General features: G+C 41.2%; 4 protein-coding genes across 4 annotated transcripts; 2 read left to right on the top strand and 2 right to left on the bottom strand.

The window, feature by feature from the left end:
• Window positions 1-6691: 6691 nt before the first annotated feature.
• On the top strand, window positions 6692-10574 carry LOC134077346 (zinc finger protein 235). The gene is made up of 4 exons (XM_062532898.1): window positions 6692-7186; window positions 7354-7463; window positions 7614-7731; window positions 8818-10574. Exons 1-4 carry the CDS (start codon window positions 6880-6882, stop codon window positions 9807-9809), a joined length of 1527 nt encoding a protein of 508 aa, XP_062388882.1. The 5' UTR covers window positions 6692-6879; the 3' UTR covers window positions 9810-10574.
• An 855-nt stretch (window positions 10575-11429) lies between these two features.
• LOC134077343 (zinc finger and SCAN domain-containing protein 5A-like) lies at window positions 11430-14870 on the bottom strand. Its single transcript, XM_062532896.1, has 4 exons — window positions 14350-14870; window positions 14119-14246; window positions 13816-13924; window positions 11430-12755 (listed from the first exon to the last, which is right to left on the bottom strand). Exons 1-4 carry the CDS (start codon window positions 14663-14665, stop codon window positions 12145-12147), a joined length of 1164 nt encoding a protein of 387 aa, XP_062388880.1. The 5' UTR covers window positions 14666-14870; the 3' UTR covers window positions 11430-12144.
• A 442-nt stretch (window positions 14871-15312) lies between these two features.
• Window positions 15313-18750, bottom strand: LOC134077342 (zinc finger and SCAN domain-containing protein 2-like). The gene is made up of 4 exons (XM_062532895.1): window positions 18325-18750; window positions 18084-18141; window positions 17859-17958; window positions 15313-17735 (listed from the first exon to the last, which is right to left on the bottom strand). Exons 1-4 carry the CDS (start codon window positions 18669-18671, stop codon window positions 17056-17058), a joined length of 1185 nt encoding a protein of 394 aa, XP_062388879.1. The 5' UTR covers window positions 18672-18750; the 3' UTR covers window positions 15313-17055.
• Window positions 18751-19186: 436 nt separating this feature from the next.
• pgls (6-phosphogluconolactonase) lies at window positions 19187-24971 on the top strand. Its single transcript, XM_062532897.1, has 6 exons — window positions 19187-19285; window positions 21638-21909; window positions 22085-22192; window positions 22348-22449; window positions 24137-24277; window positions 24495-24971. Exons 2-6 carry the CDS (start codon window positions 21640-21642, stop codon window positions 24639-24641), a joined length of 768 nt encoding a protein of 255 aa, XP_062388881.1. The 5' UTR covers window positions 19187-19285; window positions 21638-21639; the 3' UTR covers window positions 24642-24971.
• Window positions 24972-25412: the final 441 nt, after the last annotated feature.

Here is a 25412-nt window from a genome sequence, read left to right as displayed (position 1 = left end):
CAAAACTCTGTACTTGTGAGCCTATAAGAAGCTGAACGATACTCTATGTACTCTATGCATGCTCCAGTGTCAGGGGGCAGATTTAGTTACAGCCCCCATGCCCCCCTCCCTTTCACCCAAAACACACATACGCGCACGCACACACACACACACACACACACACACACAAACTCTCTCTCACACACAAACACACACACACACACACACACACACACACACACACACACACACACACACACACACACACACACACACACACACACACACACACACACACACACACACACACACACACACACACACACACACACACACACACAAACTGTATAATCTTTTGCTTTCTATGCATATAGTACCACACAAAATCATTTTGAACACTGCCTTCTCAATACACAAACACAACTTTAAGTTGTTTACACCAAGGAACACTTCACCGTTTTTTCATATTAAACTATGTTATTCCTTTAATCTCTCGTTTCAATGCATGCACTCACTGGCTCTGGCGCGCGGCGCAACTTTGATAGCATTTAGCTAGCCCAATGCATTCATTAGGATCCAAACAGAGATGAAGTTAGAAGCGACCAAACACCTCCATGTTTTCCCTATCAAAATACAGGTACAGGAGTAGTCACACGACCAAGTATGGTGAGACAAAAATAAAACGTGGTGCATTTCTAAGCAGGCAAAAGGGATAACTATATTGTGTGGCGGAATAACATTGAGAGCACTTACATAGACTCTGTGCAGTAATATACGTACTCACTCCAAACTGAAACTGAAAGTGCAAGAGTGAGGAATGAGGATATTACTGCGCCACACAATATAGTTATCCCTCTTACCTGCTTACAAATGCACCACGTTTTATTTTGTCTCACCATACTTGGTCGTGTGACTACTCGTGTAACTGTATTTTGATAGGGAAAACATAGAGGTGTTTGGTCGCTTCTAACTTCATCTCTGTTTGGATCCTATGAATGCATTGGGCTAGCTAAGTGCTATCAAAGTTGCGCCGCACGCCAGAGCCAGTGAGTGCACACATTGAAACGTGAGAGGTATGTATCAACTCGTCTTAGTTAAGGGAATAACGTAGTTTAATATGAAAAAACGGTGAAGTGTTCCTTTTTAGACGCAATCATATACTTACTTTCTTTGGTTGGAGTGCTTTGAAGGCTGCTGCAGCTGCTGGCACAGGTGTAGCCTACATCTGACAGCTCAAATTCTTCTTGTTCATCTTCGCTGCACTGCATCAGAACAGAGAAGCAGAAAGGATCTAATGTTGCACAAACATCTCAAATTTTCACAACAAGTTGTTACCGCCTTAAAGGAGAATTCCGGTGTGTTATTGACTTAAAGTGTGTTGAAACATGATACCGAGTGAGCGTTTGTCTCAGAGCTGATCTCGACCTGCCCCCTGCACTCAGAAATCTGCCGCTAGTTAGCCGATGCTACCAACAGAACACAAATTAGTCTACAGTATGTGTGGGAAACACTGATTTCATCCAGTTTCTGTGATTTCCACTATTGTGCAGAGGCATTATGAGCATTGCATCTAAAACTGGCTACAGAAAAACAGCATAATGTTGCTTTAAAGTTTTTTGTGTAACTGATCTTTTTTTGGTGTGATTTCTGGCACCAGTGGCCTTGGTGAACCCAGATGAAACTGTTAGCAAATTTGAGTTTGTGTAAAATCCAAATAAAAACAGATTGTGATAATATGCAAGTCTTGTAACCCTATATTTAACAGTAAAGACATAGATAAAACAAGCGAAAACGGAAAGCGAAAGCGAAACTGTCGATGAAATCAATAAACCTGCACTGCAAAAAGGGATGTGTCAAAATGACACATTATGTCATTTGTGTAATTTTGTGTTAATTTTGTGCAGCAAGAAAAACAACAAAAACAAGCAAACAAACAAACAAACAAACACCTTTTTGCAGATACACATTTTGTTTGGTTATTTGAGATAGTTGAACTCTGTTTTTCTGCCAGCCACACAATTGCTATCAATGCTATGTTGAAATTGACACAAAATCTACTGCCAGGGACATGAAGGACTTCAGACCAGTGGCTCTTACCTCAACACTATGCAAGTGTAGGAGAGAGTGCTGAGTGACCATCTTACTGCTATGGTGGCAGACAAATTAGATCCTCTCCAGTTCGCCTATAGGGAAAGAGAGGGGTGGATGATGCCTGCCTCACTCTTCTGGACACCATATGCCAGCACCTGGACTCTTCACAACCACACACAAGGATTTTATTCATGGACTTCTCCTCTTAACACGGTTGACCCACACATTCTATGTGACCGTCTTAGAGGTCAACCCAACTTTACATCCAAAAACATTGTTTTAAGCACTGCATGGAGTCCCACAGGGCTGTGTTTTATCCCCCATTTTATTTTCTATATATACAAACAACATCACATGCAACAACAACAGAATTTTCACTGCTAAAGTATGCAGACGACATGGCCCTTGTAGCCCACATCAGGGACATGAACTGCCTTGCCGCAGCTGGTGGGCAAGCTCTTGGACTGGATAGAAGAAAGCTCCTTGGAACTTAAGTTAATCTCCAAAACCAAGGAACTATGCTGTCGGGGGAAGCGAACGCCCCTCACACTCACCCCCTCTTTGAACCCCTGAAGCTGCAGGGGCAGGCAGTGAGCAGGTAGAGACCTTCAAGTACCTGGGCATGGAGATTGACAGTTGCCTGTCCTTCTCCCAGCACACTGTCTCAGTGTACAATAAGGCACAGCAACGCCTATTCCTGCTAAGGAAACTTAGAGACTTCAATGTCAAAAAGGACATTTTAAAGGTATACTATGCAACGTTTTTCAGTTAATAAATTCGTTCCATACTGTTATATATGATTAAATGAGTCATTACCGGTCGAACAGTGTTTTTTTTGGCCGCTCTAGTGGTCTGTAGCGGTAAAACCACACTTGCAACTTCAGGAGACACCGGGCACGCACCCATGCTCTACTCCAGGAAGTGTCATGTAAAGTCTCATGAAAAGGCACGGCAGACTGACCGATTGAGGAGTTTTGTCAAATATACACGCTAAAGCTGTAGGGGAAGCTCTGCAGAGAAATATGCAAGCATAAAACGAGCGAAAATGAAAAGTGAAAGCGAAACCGGCGATGAAATCGCCAATCCTGCATAGTATACCTTTAACTGTGGTTTACAAATCACTTATTGAATCAATTCTCACCTTCAATATCTCATCCTGTTTCAACTTCACATCTGTTATAAGTAAATCAAAGCTTTCCAGGGTCATTAATCAAGTAAATAAAATAATTGGCAACAATCAAACCCAATTAACCCTATGAGCCCTAAGCTGTTTTAAGGGCATTTTCACTACCTCTAGTTAGAAGCATTTATCCTGGTCATTGTAAGTGCCATTCACACATGCTACATATTGTTTTTTTCAGCACAGTCTAGGCTATCCAGATCTGCCACAATATCATGTATACAAATTATTACATTTTGACGTGTATCTCACCACAGCAAGCTCACATCTCGACGAAACTTGCATGGTTGTGTAGGCCTGACTGTCCTGAAAATGGCAATATAAGAACCATGGTATACTTTGGGGCTGAGAAATTTACAGAAATATGTGGTGTGTGCCTTCCAGAAATAAATGGCAATTTTTATTTAGTGATGAAAAAATGACTTTTTGGCACTTTTTGCACTCCATATTTGTGACACTAGCTGATCTGACATGACTTGTTTGCGGTAGCACACATGACGTGCACAGATGATGATTCTCTATAATATTTGTTTTACTGCATTGCAATGAACAAAGTAAAGGGAAAAAGTGTTTATTTGTCAAACAAATTTGGATGCAATATGAGTCTTGAATTGGATACCATACAGGAGTTTGCTAGGATCTCAAAACCGTGTTATGAACGTGACTTGCCATAGAGAAACACATGATAACATTGTATTATGAACATGCTATTATGCCACACAAAAACACGAGGTAAGTGGAGCTAAATGAAGTTATTATTTTGCTGTCACTTCGTCTGTTTTATGGCCTAGAAGGTTGTATTTGGTATCTGTGGATAGCTCTAGCTCTCCTCTTTCATCTGACATGCGTGCCATATCTTTTTGATCGCGATTTCACGAGGAAATCAAACGAGAGTAAAGGTAGCCAAAGTTATATGACATTATTATTTGTTTGTAACTTCGTCTGATTTTATAATACGAAATGATCGATGTATTTGGTATCAATGCAAAGCTCTGCTTCTCCTCTTTCATTTGATATGCGTGTCATGTCTGTGCGATGCGTGGTCCGCGAGTAATTCAAGCGAGAGTTCTGGATGTGCCGGTGAACGCAGAGCAATATAGACTGTAAATATGATATACTTTGATTTAACTTCATGATTTTATTTTATTTTCATACTTGATCGTACAGACAAGTGTCTAGTATCGTTGGAAAGCCCCGGTTCCGCTCTTTCCTGCAATATAAGTCTCATCTCGCTGTGACTAACAATAGCGGAGCAATGTAACAAAGAAAATGTGTGCGTTTTTTGACGCACTTTGCGTCCGTCGGGCTCATAGGGTTAACGGCCCTTCACACACAAGCAATAGAAAGGAAAGCAAACAACATCACATCAGATCCCAGCCATCCCTTGCATAAGTCTTACTCCCATCAGGCCGCCGTTACAGAGTCCCCTCCTTCAGGAAAAACACTTACAAAAACTAATTTATTCCCACTACCATCAAAATATGGCAGACAATGATAAAGAATTTCCCTCACGGGATCAAAAAAGTATGTATTCTATTCTATTCTATTCTAACCCCTCCCCTTCTTTTAGATGGTCATTGCATTATGGATTATTTATTTATCACATATTGAACTGATTGTGCTAGTCACTTTCCACTACTTCAAGTCTGCTGTTTTTCTGTTTCTAGTCTTGTCTGTGGTGTTTGTGTCCTGTTGTTCATGTTGAACCACGCTGAAGACAATTTTCTGACATGTCAGATAATAAAGTTTTTCTGATTCTGATTCTGAAATGTGCAGTCCCTGAACACACTCAGAGATTTTAACACATCCCTTCTTGCAGTGCGCTTAGTTTCCGTTTAAATGTTGAAAATAAAAATGTGGACTATATATATTTCATAGACGAACAAGATGTGTTAACCCTCTTTGTTATATGCCAACCAATTCGATTTCACATTTAGTTTTTAAGTGCAATTGACCGGGTTAAGGGATAAAACATCTGGGGTCTGGCTATTAGCAGAGCCCGTTTAGAGAGCTGGTTCATTCCCAATTAACTGTGACACTTCCTTTATCTGAATTTGAGTAAGGAAATAACAAAGTGGTTTAAATAACACACTGTTTGACTAACTGTGGCATGTCTTGTAGATTAGACATGGGAAATAAGAGCCACATGAGATTTGAATTGAACAGCAAAAAAAGTTGTAGCATGTTCAGTTAATTTGTCATGTAGTGTCACTTTGTATGTGCACATTGTAATGATGCTGGTCAAATTCTAGATATTCAGCCCATCATGTTACCATTACTAGTGGCAATTGTCATTACGACGGCATAGCCTAATTGTTATGAAAGCACACTTCTGCCAAGAGCTTCTGCAAGTACTGCGGTAAAGTCTTTGCTGGCACTACGCTGTCCACACCGGTGAGAAATTGTACAAGTGCGAGGCCTGCAGGAAGAGCTTCAACGAGAAATCCAACCTGATCATGCACAGGAGCACCCACAACGTCAACAAGCCCTTCTCCTGCCTTGTGTGCAACAGAGGCTTCAGCCAAAAAATCACCTGCAACTCCATATGTCCACTCACAGGAAGGATGACTCACTCTTGCTTGGTCAAGAAAATGGAGGTAATTGCACACCCAGCTTGGACGAGAAAGGGAAAGGACACTAAAACTGCCAATTGACCTTTTTTTTTTATTTTATTGTTTAATTGTATTATTTGAATTGTATTGTTTTATTCTATGTCAATGTGTCTAGTCATTGTTTGTTTGTTTTTTAATCTGGCTGATAACAGTGTTTTTTTTTTTGGTACGAGTTTAATAAATGTTTTATTATTTAATATGCTGCTCAAAAAATAAAGGGAACACTGGCTCATTGAACATAGCATCAATCAAGTCAGTCACACTTGTGGGATATCTGGCCAGTAGGCTATGTAGAGGTGGTTGTGAATCAGGTTGACCTGCTTTGATGTCAACAAAATGTTCTAAGTGTAGGCTACTAGAGGGCCAACTGTGAGACGACCCTCAAAACAGGAATGGCTTCACAGGTGGTGGCAACTTGTAATTTTCCCATCTTCATCCTTCTTGACTGATTTTTCACTAGTTTTGTATTTGGATATGGTCAGTGTCACTACTGGTAGCATAATCCAGTATCTGGAGCCTAGAGGTTGCACAGGGTAGTACAACCCCAGAATGGCACACCAATACTTTCCATTGCTAAAGAGATTGCTGTGTCTCCCACTGCAGCCTCAAGAGCATGGAAGAGATTCCAGGAGACAGTTGCTCTAGGCCTAGAGAGCAGTAGAAGGTCCTTAACCCAGTAGCAGGACCATCTGCTTCTTTGTGCAAGGAGGAACAGTAGGAGCCCTACTGGTATCTGTAAATGCATTGTCCTAAATAATAAATAAATACATCCCTGGGGCTCTGGCTATTGGACAACACTAATGTCAAGTGATGCAGCGTAACCCGGAAATAGAAGTTAGCGCTTTGCTTCCACTCCTCTCACTTGAACTTATGTTGTTGATTCTGCGAAGATATCACATATTAAAGTGCGTCTGTTAGATCATACTGAAGTGCGTATATTAGATAACGTTGTGTAGCACTTAAGCTGTAGTGTGAAGACAATTGCGTTTTCTAGCGGTTTTAACAAGAGGTTTCACGATGGCGAAGTGTGATTCGTTTCACACGCAGCTAACAACCATCATGGATATAATGACCAAAACGACTTTGACTCAAATATATAAACTGTTCGAAGAGGATTCGTCGAAATTAAGAAAAGAAATGTCAAGGGTGATGGAGGAAAATAGAGTCCTCCAAGACCGACTGCGTCACCTTGAAATAGAACTTAATATCAAGCGACAAGTGGAAAAAGGAGCGCACGATTCTACAAAGACATACCATAGGCCTACCATAGAAATGCAGATGGTAGAAAACCACCGTGGCGTCGAGAAAGAAAACAACGTTACAGGTAACATTACTACTTTCTTCCGTAGACATTGTCTTAGACATAGGCCTATTCTTGTTTCTTCTAACATTAGGTTTGTTGAACACAACAGCGGTACTTAGTGATGATTTCATTGTATCCTGATTTCACAGTAGCACCTCGGTGTGTATTATGTAATATGTTATCATCAGGTCTTAACCGTGCACCATCAATCGATGGTATATTTGGGAAGGAGTGGTGTGCAGACCTATGGAAAGATGGAGTGTCGCGGGGACGTACCTCTGATGACTTTGTGGATGAGGTGAATAAGAATCGTTGTTGTAGGCCTATGCCACATAATGAATAATGAATATGATGAAAGCATGTTACACATGCATCATTTTCAGGCGGTGACCACTTGTTCTGAAGTTGGGATGTGTGTGTAACTGATCCATTCTGCTTCTCTGTTCAGATACAGTGCAGGGAAAACGAACAAGACCAAATTGAGCTGCTGACCATAAAGGAGGAGGAGTCAGAAGTAGACATCTGTGAACGCAGTAGCAGCCATCAAAGCACTCAGACCAAAGAGAGTAAGTATAGGCCTACTCTGTGGAGCCAAAACTCAGCTTATCCAGCTCTCAATAGAATTGATCCACCTCTTATTAGAGTTGATCCACCTCTTATTGGAGTTGATCCACCTCTCAAGAGTTCATTCACCGGCTTACAACATTCAAAAATCACATTGTATTCACAGTGTCACCATATTCACATCACAATACAATCCAACACTTGGAGCCATTTAATGCCACTGCTATTGTTATAAACATTGCACAATAACCTCCACCATCATCAAACATGTTCTGAATGCCTTTTTAAAAAATCTGATACCGCATGGCAGTCCACCTTACTGTGAACACAGAATTCATAGTTTACCTTCCTCTTATTTCACCACTACACTGGTGTTCAGTTCTTTTGTGTGAACAACTGAAGGCCGTGTTTGCCCTTATGCAGTTGTTTATTAAGACAGTGTTCACAATGTTTTTGTGTGGTACTATGTCTGCATAGAAAGCAACAGATTATACAAAAATGTATTTTGTGTATGTGCAACATCCCAAATGTAATTTTGCATACACAAGTAGGTCACCACTGTGACAAGCCTACTCCTTTAACGGATGAATATGTGAATAAACGGGAAATAAAAAAGTGTTAGATTGAACAGCAAAATAGTTGTAGCGTGTGTTTCAGTTAAAGGTGAAATCAGGGATTTCGCAGGAAGTCGTGTTTGTGTTTATGTTTAATTTCATCAGCAGATGCTTACAGAAACGTACATTATATTTCAACGAAGGATGAAATAAAACACACCAAATAGGTAGCACACCCATAACTTCCGTATTCCCAGAGAACGGAGACCATTTATTTTACAGTGTACTCACAAAATTGGCAGCTAGCGGTCATGAGGTTGTTGATTTCTGAATGTCAAAAAATGTTATGGACTTAAACTTGTGTAAAATCCCTGACAGCACCTTTAATTTGTCTTGCTTGATGTCCTGCGGTGTAACTTCTGCATGTGCACATTGTAATGATGCTTTAACGATGCCTTCATGTTACCATAAGTACCACAGCATATATCTGCCATTACTTACAGACCATTTCTTACCTGTTTCTCTTGGCTTTAGAAGGAAGCTGTGTGTGCGGCAGAAGCAAGGCATCATCCGCTGATGGACATGTCCCGGATACAGTCAGGAAAGAGGAGGAAGAAGCCTCCGTTTCTGCGGACTCCACTGAGGGCTGTGACAATCTGCAGAACTCATCCAGAGTCTATGAGGAACAAGAAACTGACTTCATTAACCTGGATGGAACCACTGGGAACTATATCATGACTGTGCCCACGGCTCCCTGCATGGGATTCGATCTACACTGTGTCCCAATTGAGTACGAGTACGAGGGCGGAGAAGGGGAAGAAGTGGTAAAAGAGCTCATAGCCTTCGAAGGGCTTTCTGAAAACCCTTCACAGACAGCCTTCCTGGAGACACAAACCTATATAGGGGAAGAGGGTGAGGAGTCCTTCAATTATTTTGACCGATTTGACCTTCAGGCACACCTTCAACAAACTCCGAAGAGGAAGAACAGGTTCAACTGCAAGCTGTGCAGGAAGAAGTATGCCAAGTACGAAACCCTCAAGACACACATGAAGGTTCATAAGAGGGAAACCATTTACCAATGCCGGGTTTGCAAGAGTGTCTTCCCGCAGAAAAACCTTCTCAGAACTCACAAGTGCACTGGCGCCCCGCCCCCAGCTACTGCCAAGAGCAGTGGCAAGAACGGTGCTGCCAGGTTCTGCTGCGAATACTGCGGCAGGGCCTTCACCACCAGCTGCAACCTGCGAGTGCACTACGCCGTCCACACAGGCGAGAGACCACACAAGTGTGACATCTGCGGGAAGAGCTTCACCCAGAAGGGCAACCTGAACATCCACAGACGCATCCACACCGGCGAGAAGCCCTTCTCCTGCCCCATGTGCCCCAAAACCTTCTCCCAGAAAATTAACCTGCGGCACCATTTGCCCCTCCACGGGAAGGATGGCACACGCAACTTGGGCAAGCGAGCGAAGGAAAATTGCACACACAGATTGGACAGGAAAGCGAAGGAAACTAAAACTGCCAATTGATGTTTTTTGGGGGGGAAAAAAGAAAAAAACATGTAATTCTTTCTTTTATTTCATGTCATTGTTTTTTTTTTTTATCGGCCGACAGAAGTGTTTATTTTTTATATGCTATATGTTGGGCCATTTGTTTATAATGGCACCATTCTTTAACAAAGCATACACTATTCAATGTGTTTGCCTATATCAAAACATATTCATACATACTGTAGATATGTATATAATTCTGTAGCTGCATTTATGAATTTGAAGAGTACGGCATGGTGTTTTCTGTGAGGTTCATCTCATCAAACCCATTTGTACAATCAATTATAGATGCGATTTCAAAGTTGTGTTCTGTTTCAGTGTATTAAACAATCAAACTGGTTAAATGCATCCAACCCATTTTAACAGGGCTTTTAGGTGTTGGAAATGGTACTGTAGGTATCTTGGCTGGCCAGCTAAAGTAGTTCAGATCTGTATTTGTATGCAATTTGTATAATACTGCATCTAAAAGACAGATTGTAACTACTGTGAGTTTCATCGTTATTACAGATACATTAAATAAAACATCAGTCAGAGCTTTGACAGACTAGTCAATCACCAACATATTACATTAGTAACATTTCTGTTTGTTTTTTATTATGATTGTATTTTAGTATGATTAATGGTTGTCATTTCAATCCATATCTGTGTGGGATGCTTGGATTCCCTTGGTCCACAATTGTACAAGGTATTTTGTCTAAATCTTGCAAACTAAGTAGTTACCAAAGTCATTAAAACTGTATAAGGTTACTCTAATGTTTCTGTGTAACTGATCTTTTTTTTTTCTATTTTCTGTAGTTTAGGGAACCAGTAGCCTGGGTGAACCCAGACAAACCTGTTAGGGAATTTGAGTTTGCTCTGCAGATTGGTCTATAAAGGAGCTCATTGACCGTGTCCATTTTTTTAATTACCTAAAACCCAAGACATGTGTTTTCTTTGGAATTGAGCGACTGCATTTAAAACCGTACTGTACTTCTGAGACAATTTAGTAAGGGTCAATTGCACTGTTGGTTATGCCCCTGGAAGTCATACAAAAAATGAATGTTAGGAAATAGGTGTCAATGGGATCATTTCTAGACAAACCTCCAAAGCAAATTAAAATTGTTAATAGGTGCGTCTGGGTTCATAAAGGCTAGGGAACCAAAGACATCTCACATCATGCACACCCTCTACTACTTATGCGTTTTTGTCTCTTAGGTCTTTAAATCCATCTCATGCACTGACCTAGGCTGGGTGAAACCTGCCTAAACTTCCGGGGAATTTGAATTTCGCCCAGCAGCTCAGGCTGGAAACCATGCAGATCTATCTCCTCTGTTTACTGCCAGAACCTTTGGCTCCAATCAGAAACTAGCCCATCCGAAAGACGCACCGGATCAGTGGTCTGGTTGGATGAAGGACTATCCAAGCGTACGAAGTCATTTGAACGATGCTCATTGATCACGCCTTTTGTGCAGTAGAAACAAAGCGCAGCCTCCCCAGACTAATGTTCAATCTTAAAAGATTGAGCTTAGTATGGTAAAAACCAGACTAGCACATACCTGAAATAAGCCAGAAATTCAATCATGAGAAATTCCTTTTTATTAAAAAAAAAAAAAAAACAATAAACCTCTGAAAAACAACAGATTTTTGGCCCCAGGAAACTGTAATATAGTGAAGGTGTTTCCACGTGGCATTCAACATATATAGCCTATATGTACTGACTTCATATACCAAATATTTTCATCCTGCAGTAGTACTGAAACTGAATTTCATTGGCATGTGCTCCTGGGTTATCATATCCATAGCGACAGAGCACCTCCTTAATGCCTCAACTTTGTAACTTATCCAGTTGAAGGATTCCAAAGAACCAATTCCATTCCAATGAATTTAAGGCAGTTAGTGTACAGAATTATTCTCTGAATGCCTTTTTTTCCTTTTAGTAACATATAATGTGACACATCAAATTCAAACCTGAACACCAGAAAATTAGCAACAAGACCTATTCAATTGTGATGCACATGCACTTCTACTAGCACTGTAACACTGATGTGGTTGTACATCAAGTGGGTGCTGTCCACCTGACCTGAAGCCTTGGCTCCAGTGGGACAGTGGAACCAGAGGATATTTCGTAACCTCACTTCTTCAGAGTACACATCTAACTAGTGTTAAATACTGTGCAGTTTGTAGCCTGTAAAAGCAACAAACTGCAGTCCCTTTTACATCCCCAGGTTGCTATAACAGACCCTGAGATTCTGTGGGATATAATTGTGAGGTGTTGATGTAACACACTTAATAATTAGCTTGTTCTCAAATGCCACAACTTGCCCTGCATAGTCTCCTAGCCAATGCACTGATGGGTATTAAAACCATGTTTATAAGCGTAGCTCTTTCCACATTCCAGGCAACTGTACGGCTTTTCCCCGGTGTGACTGCGCAGGTGGACGTTTAAGGAGCTCTTCTGTGAGAAGCTCTTGCCGCACTCCATGCACGTGTAGGGCTTCTCGCCCGAGTGGGTGCGCTCGTGCAATTTGAGGTACGTCTTCTGCGCAAAGCGTTTGCCACACACGTTGCAGCCAAACGGCTTCTCGCCCGAATGCCGCCGCACGTGAACCTTGAGGTAGCTCAAGTAGTTAAAACTTTTGCCGCAGAACATGCAGCTGAATTTTTTGTCCCCGTTGCTTCCCCTTTGGTTCTGAGTGGTGCTGAAGTTGCCGTTGCCTAAGTTACTGTTGCCAGGATAGAACCCGGGGTAATCGTCCGATCCGAGCGGAGAGTCCGTTGCATCTCCAGCAGCGTTAGAGTTCTCGTGAGGATTTCTGGGAGGTCGGAAGAGCATGTTGGGCTGCTCCTGGTCATCCGAAGGTACAGCGTAAGTCATAAAGTCTCCCTCACAATGTTGAGATGCACCTAAGGCCCTCGGGCCAACATCTTTACAGGATACAGGAGGTCCTGTCAAAGAGGGAAAACATTTGTATTTACTTTGCCTGGAAATACTGTAGGCCTACTTAGACCAGATGTTAAAAGCACCATTTATGATGTAAAAATGTAGGGAAAGATGCAAAAAGCAACTGAAAGCCTGAAATCACCGATTCTTCCTGTGTACAGCAAATTGTGATGTGAATAATCATCAGCCGACCATATCTTGGCAGCGTGTAACACATGAGCTGGCAATTATGACTCAAATTTATTTTTAACTAATTTACATGCATGCAGGTTTATATCCCCTGGTGTTATGTCCCCGTATGTGCTCTACTCTTGACATAAAGGCCACCATACACGGTCCATACATCCCTGTTTTATTGTAACTACTAATAATGGAACTGCACATACAGAACCAGCAGACATGTTTTTGCTTGGTGTTTACATGCAGTAGTTCAGACCGATGGTCCCTGTAGGCCAGCAGGGAGTGCATGGTTTCATGCTGCTAATTTAGGCACACAGTCAGTATCATTAATCATCACCTAAATGATCAAGCACAACATCAGAGGAATATGTTATTATTATACATTTATAAAGCACAGAATGCACAACATGTGATACATTGTTCTGACTGCTTTGGCAATATGAGTACCCCTTGTCATGCCAATAATACTTTGAATCTGAATCTGATAATGTATCATTCATAAACCAAGTCTCTCTTAATTAACTTAATCCTACCAAATTAATGTATAATTCGTATTGACATTACGGATACAATTAGGTGATTTGGGGATTTTGTGTTTTGTAATTTCACCAGCAAGCATAACCCATCACAAGACATTTAATTTGACAAGACATACTCAACAAACCTGTTAGATATAGCTATATTGGGTAGGCTATTAATTAATGGTCATGGCATAAGTTCACATTTAGACTATGCAGGTAAATGTACCATCCACAAAAAAAAAAAAAAAAAAAAAAACAATGCACAACCATAGAGAAAAGTGCTACTTAATTCAAACTAGGTTTAAATAAACATAAAAAAACAATAATAATTTTAAAAAAATGAATTTCCCTTTCTTGCACTTACTTTTATTGTTCCTTGGGACATTATGAAGGTTACTCTCTCTTTGGCAATCCTCAAATGTCTCCTCTTTGATTAAAATCATCTCTGGTTCGTCGTCCACCAAGTCTATTGACTGCATTAAGGATGGAAATAAATTTATTTATTTATTTATTTTTTTAATGTAATTGAACCTAGATGTCACATTAGCAAATAACAGAAAACAATCGAAATTGATGTCTAATGCCCTGTGTTATACATACATACGAGGTGAATTTGTCTGGTTTTTTTTATTTACATTTACCTTGTAAATAAAGAAAAGTAAAGTACCTCATCATGTAGAATGGCAGCATCCAGCTGTGAGTCACGCTTGTCCAGTTGACCCGTTTCAGCATCTTTCCATAAATCCATGCACCACTCCTTGCCGAAGACACTATCTATGGATGGTTGATGCACACCTGACACCAAAGGTAAATGTACAATTATGTATCATTAATTGAATGTAACAACATGACAAGTCCTCTAATTAGATGAGTAATGATGTTTGATGTCTTACGTTACCTGCCATGGCTCTGACTTCGCCAAAGAATTCTACCCCATCCGATGCACTGGTGACTGGGGTCTTCTGCGTTCCAGTCCCTTGGACACCCCCTCCACCGCCATTGCTCCGCACAGCTCTCAATTGGTTCTCCAACAATTCACACCTCTTTCTCAGGGAGTCGTTCTCGTTGGTGCGCTGGGATATTTCCAGGCGTAAAATCATCGCACACTCGTTGATGAGTTTGCCGATTTCAGCAACAGCCGTTTTGGCCAGCACATCCATGACCGAATTTAACTGTGTTTGCAAATTCATACCATTAACCATCAATGTATCCATGATATGGAAAGCCTTCGTCCGGTGCAACACGAATCCAACGGCAGATTTACGCTACTTTTCGTTAATAAAAACGGTTTACACCTTCTCGTTGAAAATCATCAGTGTCTGCTCACTCTACGCAATAGCGCCTGTATTATAACAGCTACAATTTTACAATAAACTGGAAGATGTTCGGATTGGAAGACCCATTGACCTGAAAAAAGACCCCTTCTTGAGTTGAGAGTGAAGGACTATGGGATACATTACCGTAAACCGTGGTAAATATGAGTCTACACATCATATGGATGTATAGATTAGGGGTGACCGACCAGTCTCGCATGAAGAACCAAAACAAAAAACCCTTCAATAAAGGGACACTCAACAGGAAACTGATTCCCTACGACGACATCATCAACAACAACGGGATCAGTTTAAATGGCCCTTTTCTCTTTTACAGTGGGACATTTGCCAGCTGCTGCAGCCTATGTATTATTTTCAGGAGTGTTGGCAACAATGTTATCTGATCGAGGCACACATTCCTCTCATTGAATAACTAGGCAGAAGCAATTTTCCATGCCAACTGTTATGGTAGCACTGTGGCCGTCAGACGCCACAGTCTACTTTTATTACTGATGTTTAAACCTTGTGCTTTAGAAATTCAGTGCCTTTGGGAAATTCCTGGGAAATCTGAAGCCATAACATGTATTTAAGCCAAGTCTGGCATATCAAGCAGAATGGTTGTAGGCCTATAAAAAAAAATACAAACCCTCCTATTCACATAAAAGGTCCTGAGTTATCCACAATGTTTGCTCTTTGCCTTAGGCAACGTTTTCCTGATTGCCATGGTTATGCCAACAGTGACATTAAACAAATAAAGAAACAAATGCCTCTGGAATATTCTTATCCATCTCAATGGTAAAATTATTTTAATTAAAATATAGGCAACTTTATTGGCAGTATTGTCAAATATTGACCTGCATTTAGCCATGAACCGCACAACGCTGGCGAGTCGAACGTTCGCCACCCCTGATAAGGATCTATGATACACTATATTGGCAAAAGTATTGGGTCACCTGCCTTGACCCCATATGAACTTCAGTCACATCCTATTCTTAATCCATAGAGCTTAATATGACATTGGTCCAATCTTTGCAGCTACAACAGCTTCCACTCTTCTGGGAAGGCTGGTATGGACCTTGCTTAGTGCACTGGTACATAGTCATGTTGGAACAGGAAGTGGCCATCCCCAACTGTTCCCACAAAGTTGGGAGCATGGAATTGTCCAAGATCTCATGGTTAATGCTGCAACATTCAGAGTTCCTTTCGTTGGAACTAAGAGGCCATGGCCAGCTCGGGGATGGCCCCTTCCTGTTCCAACATGACTGTGCACCAGTGCACAAAGCAAGGTCCATAAAGACATGGACGATGGACTTTGGTGTGGATGAACTTGACTGGCCTGCACAGAGTCCTGACCTCAACCCAACAGAACACGTTTGAGATTAATTAGAGCACAAACTGAGTGCCAGTCACGAGTCACCTGTCCAACATCAGTGTGTGACTTCACAAATGCGCATCTGCAAGAATGGTCAAAAATTCCCATAAACACACTCCCAAACCATGTGGAAAGCCTTCACAGAAGAGTTGAAGCTGTTATAGCTACAAATAGTGCACCGACATCATATTAAGCCCTATGGATTAAGAATAGGATGTGACTGAAGTTCATATGGAGGTCAAGGCAGGTGACCCCATACTTTTGGCAATATGTGACTGCTATGTGGTCCAAGGTAACCATCTGACAGGACATGCTTTGCCACTTATAAAATGGGTGGTACACTATGTTGTCATAAATTCACAGGTGCTTTTCTGCCTGTAGTTTAACTTTTTTTTAAAATTCGAGGCGCTCAGGGCACCTCTGTAAAAACACGAGGTGCAGCAGGCGCAAAAACAATAAAGCGCTCTGGTGCATAAGCAGCACACAAAGCGCTTACAGCCAATTCGAACAACATGAAAAGGTGCACCTCTCAGCAAAGCACACGTCCTGTCTGATCGCTACATAAGCAGCTAGATTGTTTGAGAACCCTACTGTTTTTCCAGTGACATACAGTACAACATGTAACCTTCTCCAATGATTACTAAATTAATTTAGCCATAGTCTGTATCAAATAGGCAGCATAAGATCCCAAAACAACAGTCTTAACAGTTTAGGATTTTAAATACTACAAGTACAAAACAGATGTTATTACACATACATTCTACATGTTATTTCTGCCATGTACAGTCATTATACACACACAATGTTCTTCGCATTTCAGCTAACAATCCATGGATCTGTACTGTAGGCCTTCAGTGATTACAGGGATCTGACTGCTCCGTTAGAGCACAACACCTAATCTAAGTCCTTTCCCTGCAGCCTACCTCCCTGAAACTCTGCACGCTCCCCAAAAGTCCCCGCTCAGCTCGGTATGAATGGTCTGGTGTTTTTTCAGATTGCACTTCTTGGTGAACCCTTTCCCACACCTCAGGCAGAGGAACGGCTTCTCTCCGGTGTGAGTGCGCTGGTGCATGTCGAGGGTGCACTTCTGGATGAAGCCTTTGCCGCAGACGAGGCAGCGGTAGGGCTTCTCGCCCGTGTGCGTCCTCTGGTGGGTGTAGAGGTGCCCTTTCTGGGCGTACCTCTTCCCGCACAGCGTGCAGTGGAAGGGCTTCTCGCCGGTGTGACTCCTCTGATGCGTCTCCAGCTGACTGAAGCAGCGGAATCTCTTGTTGCAGTAGGTGCAGACGAAGCGTCTGTCCCCCCTGCTAGCCCCTTGGTCCCAGGTCCACTGAGTTCGAGCCAAACTGGGTCTTTGTGACGCGGGAGTTGCCTCTTTGGCGCAGGGACTGAACTCAAAGAGCAGGGCATTCCTCTCTGGAGTAGCTGGGTGTGCATCAGCTGATGTCTCACCATCCTGCTCGTTGAGCTGTGAAGAGGAGGGCGCAGAGATCTGACTCCCTTGGGTGCTTATGCTGAGGGTTGGGGTGTCTGTGATGCTTTCATCCTGTTTGTCAGTTGAAAGAGTCCTTGCATGATCATCATTCCCCAAACTCATTTCTGTGAACAAATGGTGACAGAAGTAGTCGATTACCTGAAGGCCTTCCAATAGATAAAAAAAATCAATGCACAGGACTTTGACATTGACATTGGCATGACTGCATACACAAACGGCCTACTCACTATCTTCACAATTGCTCAAAATTACAGGAGAATTGCTACTGCACAGTTGAACTTCAAGGGGCTCCTCCTTGATGAGAATGGCTTGATGAGTACCTGTGGACTGAAGAATTTATGATCAAAGACAACTTCAAGAAATAGTTGTATTCTCATGTTGACACAACAAGCATTTAGTGTGATTATGTTCATTTTTAACAACCAAATAGCTTTCTTGCGCACAAAACATACCTTCTTTTCCACATGGTGGCATCCATCAGAGGGCTTGAGTATGTTATGTACATGTTCACTGCGGGAATAATGATCATTTAGAGTATTAATAGGCCTATTACAGTAATCAATTAGCCTAATTGATGTTACTTAAAGTAAAATAGACAACGCGATGCAGCCAACAGCTATAGTAGCCTCCTGAGGACACTGTAGAAAGGGGAAGACGAGGAAGTGGCAAAGTTCCACATCCAAGGATTCTCACCCTTTAATCCGTGGTATGTCATTGCTTGACTGTGGTCCATCATTGCAGATGTTCATGTTATGATCCTCTAACGTTGGTTCTCGTAATATGAGACCATCGTCAGATACAGCATTACGTTTATGTTCTTCAGCGGTCCAGATAAGGCTCTCCATAATCTGCAGTTTGTTCTTCAACGAGGCAATTTCTCTCTGACTGCGAGAAATTTCCTGTTTTAGTCCCCTGGATTCCATATCGACAAGTTTACTAATCTCAAATATTGCTGTTTTCGCCAGTGTATCCATAATGGATGATAGCTGAGACTGAAATGACACAAAAGTAGCCATCTCCTCGAAGTTGTCATAGCTCATATTTTCGTAAACGGTTAAAATATTAGGCTACTTGGAAGTAAAATATTTAGATGACAGGAGTGAATGGCGCAAGTTGGATGGCAACACAATTTCCACCAGCGATGCCGTGTGGAACCTCGCGACTAGCGCATGCCTCCCACCTACAGCACTGGAAGGGATATGACAACCAAATGGGCTAATACTGTCATCAGACCAGACTTTCTAACAGCCTAGAATTAGTTTTGACCCCAGACAACCAGCCAATTTTGAAAATATTTAGACAATTACACTTTGAACATCTACCTATAGGCTAGCATTCAACCATAGAACCCACTGTGTTTGTTATTAAATGGCTTTGTTTCGTTAAGTCACACTGTCCTTTCAATACAGACACTAGCTCTCACTTCTAACACCTCAGAGTCAGACATCAGAAACCATAAATCTTGGCCAAATGCGACAACGTTTTGATTTTGTATGCGCCTGATCTCCCCGAAACATCGCACTACATTCCCCAGCATGCGTCATACTGAAGTGTGCTCTAATTGGCTAAGAAGCAAGCCCAACAAGGAAGTTACAAGCGGGAACGCGGAAACTTCACTAGCCTGCTGGAAGTAAAGACTGATATCATTTGAACGGTAAAATATTTCCGTGTACATTTGCAGTGAGAATTGTAGTTTTTAATGTTAATGAAATGTTAATGTTGTGTTTACAGCCGGGAGCATGTGATGAATTATGTCACAGCAGAATGTTAAGATTATCCTGTTAGGTTACAATGAAACGAGTGCTTGCCACCTGATTCAGCCACCACACGCCTAATCCCCTTATGGTTAAAATTCATCCCTCCCATCTCTGTTTTTCAAAGTGGTAATATCTTTCGTGCCCATATGCTTTGAACAGAATATCGTCATTAAGGACAAGTAATGTTAGGCCACTCATTCACATTCCAAGTTGGTTATGATTCTTCATGTAGGCTATGCGTTTTGCTTAAGCCCACGAGGATCTAGAGGATTCCGTGGTGTAGGAAGACCTAATTGCAGAACACAAACGTTATCTAGGCTATGCATAATGTATATTTTATCCAGATTAACATGTCAGGACACCATCATCAACACCTGACAGCACAGCTGTCAAAAAGCACCATTGTAATTAGAGTGCATGAAAATGCACTCTACTGTTATGCTGTTTATTAGAGTGCATGAAAATGCACTCTACTGTTATCCTGTTTCTTCTTATTATTATTTTTCCTCTAACGTTTTTGTGCGTGCAATTCAGCTTCAACCGTTTAACGTAGAAACTTCATTCAAACTGCGCTCCGTAGGTCTTACTTAGGTGACTTCAGCTATGTATTTTTCAACTTTGTAACTTTTATACTTTTTGAACTATTAAATAAAAACTATTAAAATTCCCCCCATAGACTTAACATTATGATTATGACATCATAATAGGGCAATTAGAATCTTATGCCAGGTGGCCAGTCCAGCTGCAGTAACTCTCTCTCTCTCTCTCTCTCTCTCAGGCTTTAAGCATACAATCTCTCTGTGAAGACTACATATCCTGTTAACTGTTTCCTCTTTCCACAACTGTTTCAAAATAAAAGTCCTCACTGCAATAATACACTATTAAATCATTTAACCACTGAAACTACTCAACTATTTAACTGTTCAACCATTCCAACTGTCAGTTATCATCAACTATGCCTCCAGTCAACTAAATGAAACCTCCATGTACCTAGCAACCAACATAGCAACCATTCAAATTAAGCGTTTTTGACAGTTTCCATAGCAACTAACATGATTATACTACAGTAACTTCTTTATTCCTGATAGTGGGCACCATGGATACCCTAGCAACTACTGTTTCAAAATAAAAGTCCTCACTAGCAAGTTAGCATTGTTAGCATGGTTAGCATTGTTAGCATTTTTAGCATAACTGCTAAAAATGATTAGCTAAGTTAGCTAATCAACCTGGTTAGCATTGTTAGCATAGTTAGCATTATTAGCATTATTAGCATAGTTAGCATTTTTAGCACAACTGCTAAAATGATTAGCTAAGTTAGCTAATCAACATGGTTAGCATTGTTAACATAGTTAGCAATGTTAGCATAGTTAGCATTTTTAACATTACTGCTAGAAATCATCAGCTAAGTTAACTTATCAACCTGGTTAGCATTGTTAGCATAGTCAACATTTTAGAATACCTGTTAGAAATCATTAGTTAAGTTAGAACAGGAATGTTTAAGCTTTAAAATGTCTACCTTAACACCATCAACTCTCTTTAAACTATGCAACCACCATGTTTACCCTAGCTACACCTTAGTAGCCATATCTACATTTTTTTGCATTTTCATGCACTGGTAATTCCTTGGAATTGCATTTCTAGTTCTTATTATCGATATTATTATTCTTCTTCAGACACTTTTTGTGCGTTCAATTCAGCTTCAACCGTTCGACGTAGAAACTTCATTCAAACTGCGCTGCATAGGTCTTACTTAGGTGACTTCAGCTATGTAATTTTCAACTTTGAAAACTTTATCGTTTAATTTATATGAATTTTTTAAAAAATAATTTCTCCCATAGACTTAACATTGGATTATGACATCACAATGAAGTCGTTAAGCAATTAGAATCTTAAGCCAGGTGTTCAAAGCCACCTGGCAGCAACTCTCTGTCTCAGGCTTTCTGGCTCTCTTAAGACAACATATCCTGTTCAACTGTTTCCTCTGCCCACAACTGTTTCAAAATAAAAGTCCTCATCATTTTTGCATTTTCATGCACTCGTAATTTCCTTGGAATTACATCTCTAGTTTCCTATTGACATATTCAGTTGTCTTGAAGTTACCATGCTTTTATTGCAGTCTCACAAAATCTGAGACATTAGTCCTCTGGCAGAGATATAATCATTTGCACTCCTTTGGGTTATAATTTTATAATGTTTTATAATTGTTATAATAAAGTTATGTGATTGTGTGCTCATTCTGCTTTTGGTAGTCATGGCCAGCAGCAGAAGAGTGGTAGTGTTCCCGTCCTCTGCAGAGCTCGGCCCCGTGTTGGCCCAGCTGGTGTGCGATCGGGCGCAGAAGGCCCTGAGCGCTGGTAGGAGCCAGTTCTCCCTGGGTCTGTCTGGGGGCAGTTTAGTGTCCATGCTCAGCAAAGAGCTGCCTGCACAACCTGGTCTGGACTGCAGCAAGTGGGTGGTAGGCTTTTGCGACGAGAGACTCGTTCCTTTTGATGACGGAGAAAGCACCTATGGACTGTACAAAGTATGTGTACTAATTATTTAGTTTACAGTATACTTTGATTGGAAAAATAATGCGAAAATAATATTTTATCACAGAAAAGGTTTATCCTAGAAGAATTATGTGATTTATCACAGGTTTTATTCACTTCACTTTTCAAACCGAGACTTTGTAAAATGTTTGATGGAATATATTGCAGAACCAACTTTTCTCCAAAATCAACATTCCAGACGAGGGTATTTTAGCAATAAACCCCTCTTTACCTGTGGAGGAGTGTGCAGAAGATTATGCTCACAAATTAAGTCAGGTAAAGACAAAAAAAAAACCCTACTGTTTAAATATTTCAAAAAAGTTTTACATTTATTTGTGCTTTTTGTAACATTATACACCCAGTAGCGTAACATCATTGTTTGAGTTAATAGTTGAGTAGTTCAATGCTTTATTGCCCTGCTCTGTGAGCAGGTCTTCCCCAATGAGGACGTGCCGGTGTTTGACATGTTGCTGTTGGGAATGGGGCCGGATGGACACACATGCTCCCTGTTCCCCGGCCATCCCTTACTACAGGTCTGTCATCATCATTGTTGTTGAAGAGGCGTCTTTGTCTCCCTAAAGCTACCAGGCTTACTATACAACTGACAACACATGTCCTTTCCAAACACAACCAACAGCAGAATTGTACTGATGAAAAAGCTACAAATAACAAAATGTAAAAAAAAAAGCTAGCTAGCTTGGTAACTTTATTTGAGCAGTTATGCTAGAAGACATCATGCTGTGCTTGTGGTAAATTTTTGTGGAATTGTATAACCTGCTTTAATGATGTATTGTACATCAAAAAATATCAAAGGCCCAGTGCCTCTCATTCTTGCATTCTTGATCCTATACGAAAAGGAAAGAAGTAAACTTGGCTGGTCAGAATGTGCCAATGCTACAGCGGGCCTCTAATCATTGACCTTGGCACTGGCACATAGGCATGTCATTATAGGCTACACAGGGTTGACCGAGTTCTCAGCAAATGCTGCCTCAGTGTACCCTGCTGAGTAGGTCCAGTAAATGTGGAATGGATCGTTTTATGATGCCAATCATGAAAGAGTGACATGTTTAAAATGAAAAGGACTGGGAATGGTGGAGAAATAGGGCCATGGTTGGTTAAAACAAACAGATACTGATTCAGCACACTGATTCAACTTGCAGTCTTTACTTAGTGTAAACAAAAGAAACGACTAACGTTTTGACACCACTGTGTGTCAAAGAGAGTCGAGGGTTATGGTTTGTTTTGGACTGGAATTGGCTTGCACATCATCATCGTGACGGTCATGAATGTATCTTTTAGCTCAACCACATTGGTAATATAATGAGAGAGCACAGGGTACATTTGTGCACATGTTGTCCATTTTAGTTATCCTCTTTTTCGAAGGGAAACAGGTTTTTGACAGAATGCACACCATGTACCGGTACACCCATCTTATGTTACTGGGCTAAAGTTAGACTTGAGTGCTTCCATACGTTTATTATAGAATTCTAGTAACATCATTTGTGGGCAAACATATGATTTACACACCATATATGGAGAACTGAGGCAAACTCACTCATTATATATTTCAATCATCGTCTCTAACCCCTCCTACAAATGTACAGTACAGTACACATTCTGTAAATGGTGGACTGAGTATTTAGGGGTTGCATAACATGTATAAATACAGTAGCTAAAGCTAAAGTGTCTCTTCAGTAACACGACGAGAGGCAAACACACTCATTATATATTTCAATCATTGTATCCAACTCCTACAAATGTACAGTAAATATTCTGTAAGTGGTATGGACTGAGTGTTTAGGGGTTGCATAACCTATAAATAGCGCTGTAGGTTCTCGCTCTGTGGTAGCTGAATCTGGAGTTTCTCTTCAGTAAATGCAGATAAGTTTGGACCTGGGCCACACAGGCTGCGCTTTTGTCTCCCACTAGCATGTCCCATCACGTAGCGAGTGATGTGACTCCTGCCACGTCAAGGATATCTATTTAAAATGCAGAACTATTAGACTGCAAGCAGTATGACTGAATGAGTTGAAAGAAATTGGCAAAGATATCTGACCTAAATATTTTAAGTCACTTAATACGTTATGTTATATTTATTATTGACTATTCCTCATGTATTTTGTAATATGTAATATAAAGATGTAAAGAATGTAAAATAAAACGTAAATAGTTATGAACGTAAAAAGTTAATTATGTAATATGTACTCATTCATTTTTCAGGAAACCCAGAAGGTAATCGCCCCCATCAGTGACTCCCCGAAGCCTCCCCCTTGCCGGGTCACCATGACGCTTCCTGTGGTGAACGCGGCTCGCTCTGTGGTGTTCGTGTCCACAGGAGGGAGCAAAGCACCCGTGCTGAAGGTATGTACTGTATGTGAGCTGCTCCATACTGCATTCCCGCCACATTTTTTTTGATGTGGAGGTGTATGAGAGAGATGCACATCTGGGGGAAATGTGTTTTAGGGCCTTTCTTACAAGCATTGTGGAGCTCCATCATTATATGTAATTATATATGGGGGGGGGGGGATCCCCAAATCATACAAGAGTAGTAACAGAACAATTATTTTGCCTTTGACAGGAAGTTCTGGAGGGTGGTGATGGCCCAGCCCTTCCAGCAGCACTCGTTGTCCCCACTCAGGGAGAGCTGCTCTGGCTCGTGGATGAGCCAGCGGCAGCCTCCCTAACCCTGGGGGTGGAGAGACCTGGGCCTGGTGCCAAGCTGTGACATCAAACAACGCGCCTGTGAAGCACTTACTGAAAACACTAAAAGTATGCACCTCTGAACACTGGTAATTGACTGATATTACAGTGTAGCCTACTAGGGAAATGACATGCATTTGTGGCAGACTACTGTAAGTAGGAACTGACTCGAAGGAAGTTGAAACTGTAGATCAGAAGGTTGTGGACCACAAATAAGTGAAGATTTGCAGAACTTTGTAATACAGAGTGACAGATCCAATCTGGCCTGCACAGGATGTCTGCTTATCTAGTGAGTGTACAATAAGTTGTCTGCATGTACACAAATGTAACAAATAAACGAGTTAGTGAATATTGATGTCAGTGTTGTCATTGTTTTTGTTTTTTGTTTTTTTATCTGAATGTGAATATGTAGGCTATGACATTAGGCCTATTGATATTTCTGCATTGACTTTTTAAGATTGACAGAAAAACAGGTTTACAGTAGGCTAAGTTTAACCACCTCATGAAGTATAGCCACAAAACTATTTCTAACTGCATAAGAACATAATGATTTCGTAGTCTACAGTGAAGTCCCTGGTTCCAGTAAGGTCCCTGGTAAATTGGTCTCACATGACAGTGTTTGATTCATGGCACTCGATGAAAACCGTCTGGGATCACCACTCCTCCTAGGGGTGGGAACTGCTAACTTGCTGGCGCTCCTCACTCCTACTGCAAGACATCACCTTTAACATCCATTTTGTACAGCAATCCCTTTAACTGTGCCTTGAGATGTGAGATCACCGAAAGCAACTTGCAG

The sequence above is a fragment of the Sardina pilchardus genome, chromosome 3, assembly GCF_963854185.1.
Source record: "Sardina pilchardus chromosome 3, fSarPil1.1, whole genome shotgun sequence".
NCBI lineage: Eukaryota > Metazoa > Chordata > Actinopteri > Clupeiformes > Clupeidae > Sardina > Sardina pilchardus.
The sequence above is the reverse complement of the archived record's forward strand: the minus strand, read 5'-3'. Positions and strand labels throughout refer to the sequence as shown.

Excerpts from the sequence above, each read along its gene's own strand:
- pgls (XM_062532897.1), top strand. The coding sequence starts at position 21,640 with ATGGCCAGCAGCAGAAGAGTGGTAGTGTTCCCGTCCTCTGCAGAGCTC. Across the intron at positions 22,193-22,347 it reads ATGCTCACAAATTAAGTCAG|GTCTTCCCCAATGAGGACGT; the intron begins GTAAAGACAAAA and ends CTCTGTGAGCAG. Across the intron at positions 24,278-24,494 it reads GCAAAGCACCCGTGCTGAAG|GAAGTTCTGGAGGGTGGTGA; the intron begins GTATGTACTGTA and ends TGCCTTTGACAG.
- LOC134077346 (XM_062532898.1), top strand. The coding sequence starts at position 6,880 with ATGGCGAAGTGTGATTCGTTTCACACGCAGCTAACAACCATCATGGAT. Across the intron at positions 7,187-7,353 it reads GAAAGAAAACAACGTTACAG|GTCTTAACCGTGCACCATCA; the intron begins GTAACATTACTA and ends TGTTATCATCAG. Across the intron at positions 7,464-7,613 it reads CTGATGACTTTGTGGATGAG|ATACAGTGCAGGGAAAACGA; the intron begins GTGAATAAGAAT and ends TTCTCTGTTCAG.
- LOC134077342 (XM_062532895.1), bottom strand. The coding sequence starts at position 18,671 with ATGAGCTATGACAACTTCGAGGAGATGGCTACTTTTGTGTCATTTCAG. Across the intron at positions 18,142-18,324 it reads GACATACCACGGATTAAAGG|TGAACATGTACATAACATAC; the intron begins GTGAGAATCCTT and ends TTATTCCCGCAG. Across the intron at positions 17,736-17,858 it reads TTTGAGCAATTGTGAAGATA|AAATGAGTTTGGGGAATGAT; the intron begins GTGAGTAGGCCG and ends ATTTGTTCACAG.
- LOC134077343 (XM_062532896.1), bottom strand. The coding sequence starts at position 14,665 with ATGGATACATTGATGGTTAATGGTATGAATTTGCAAACACAGTTAAAT. Across the intron at positions 14,247-14,349 it reads CGAAGTCAGAGCCATGGCAG|GTGTGCATCAACCATCCATA; the intron begins GTAACGTAAGAC and ends CTTTGGTGTCAG. Across the intron at positions 13,925-14,118 it reads CTGCCATTCTACATGATGAG|TCAATAGACTTGGTGGACGA; the intron begins GTACTTTACTTT and ends TCCTTAATGCAG.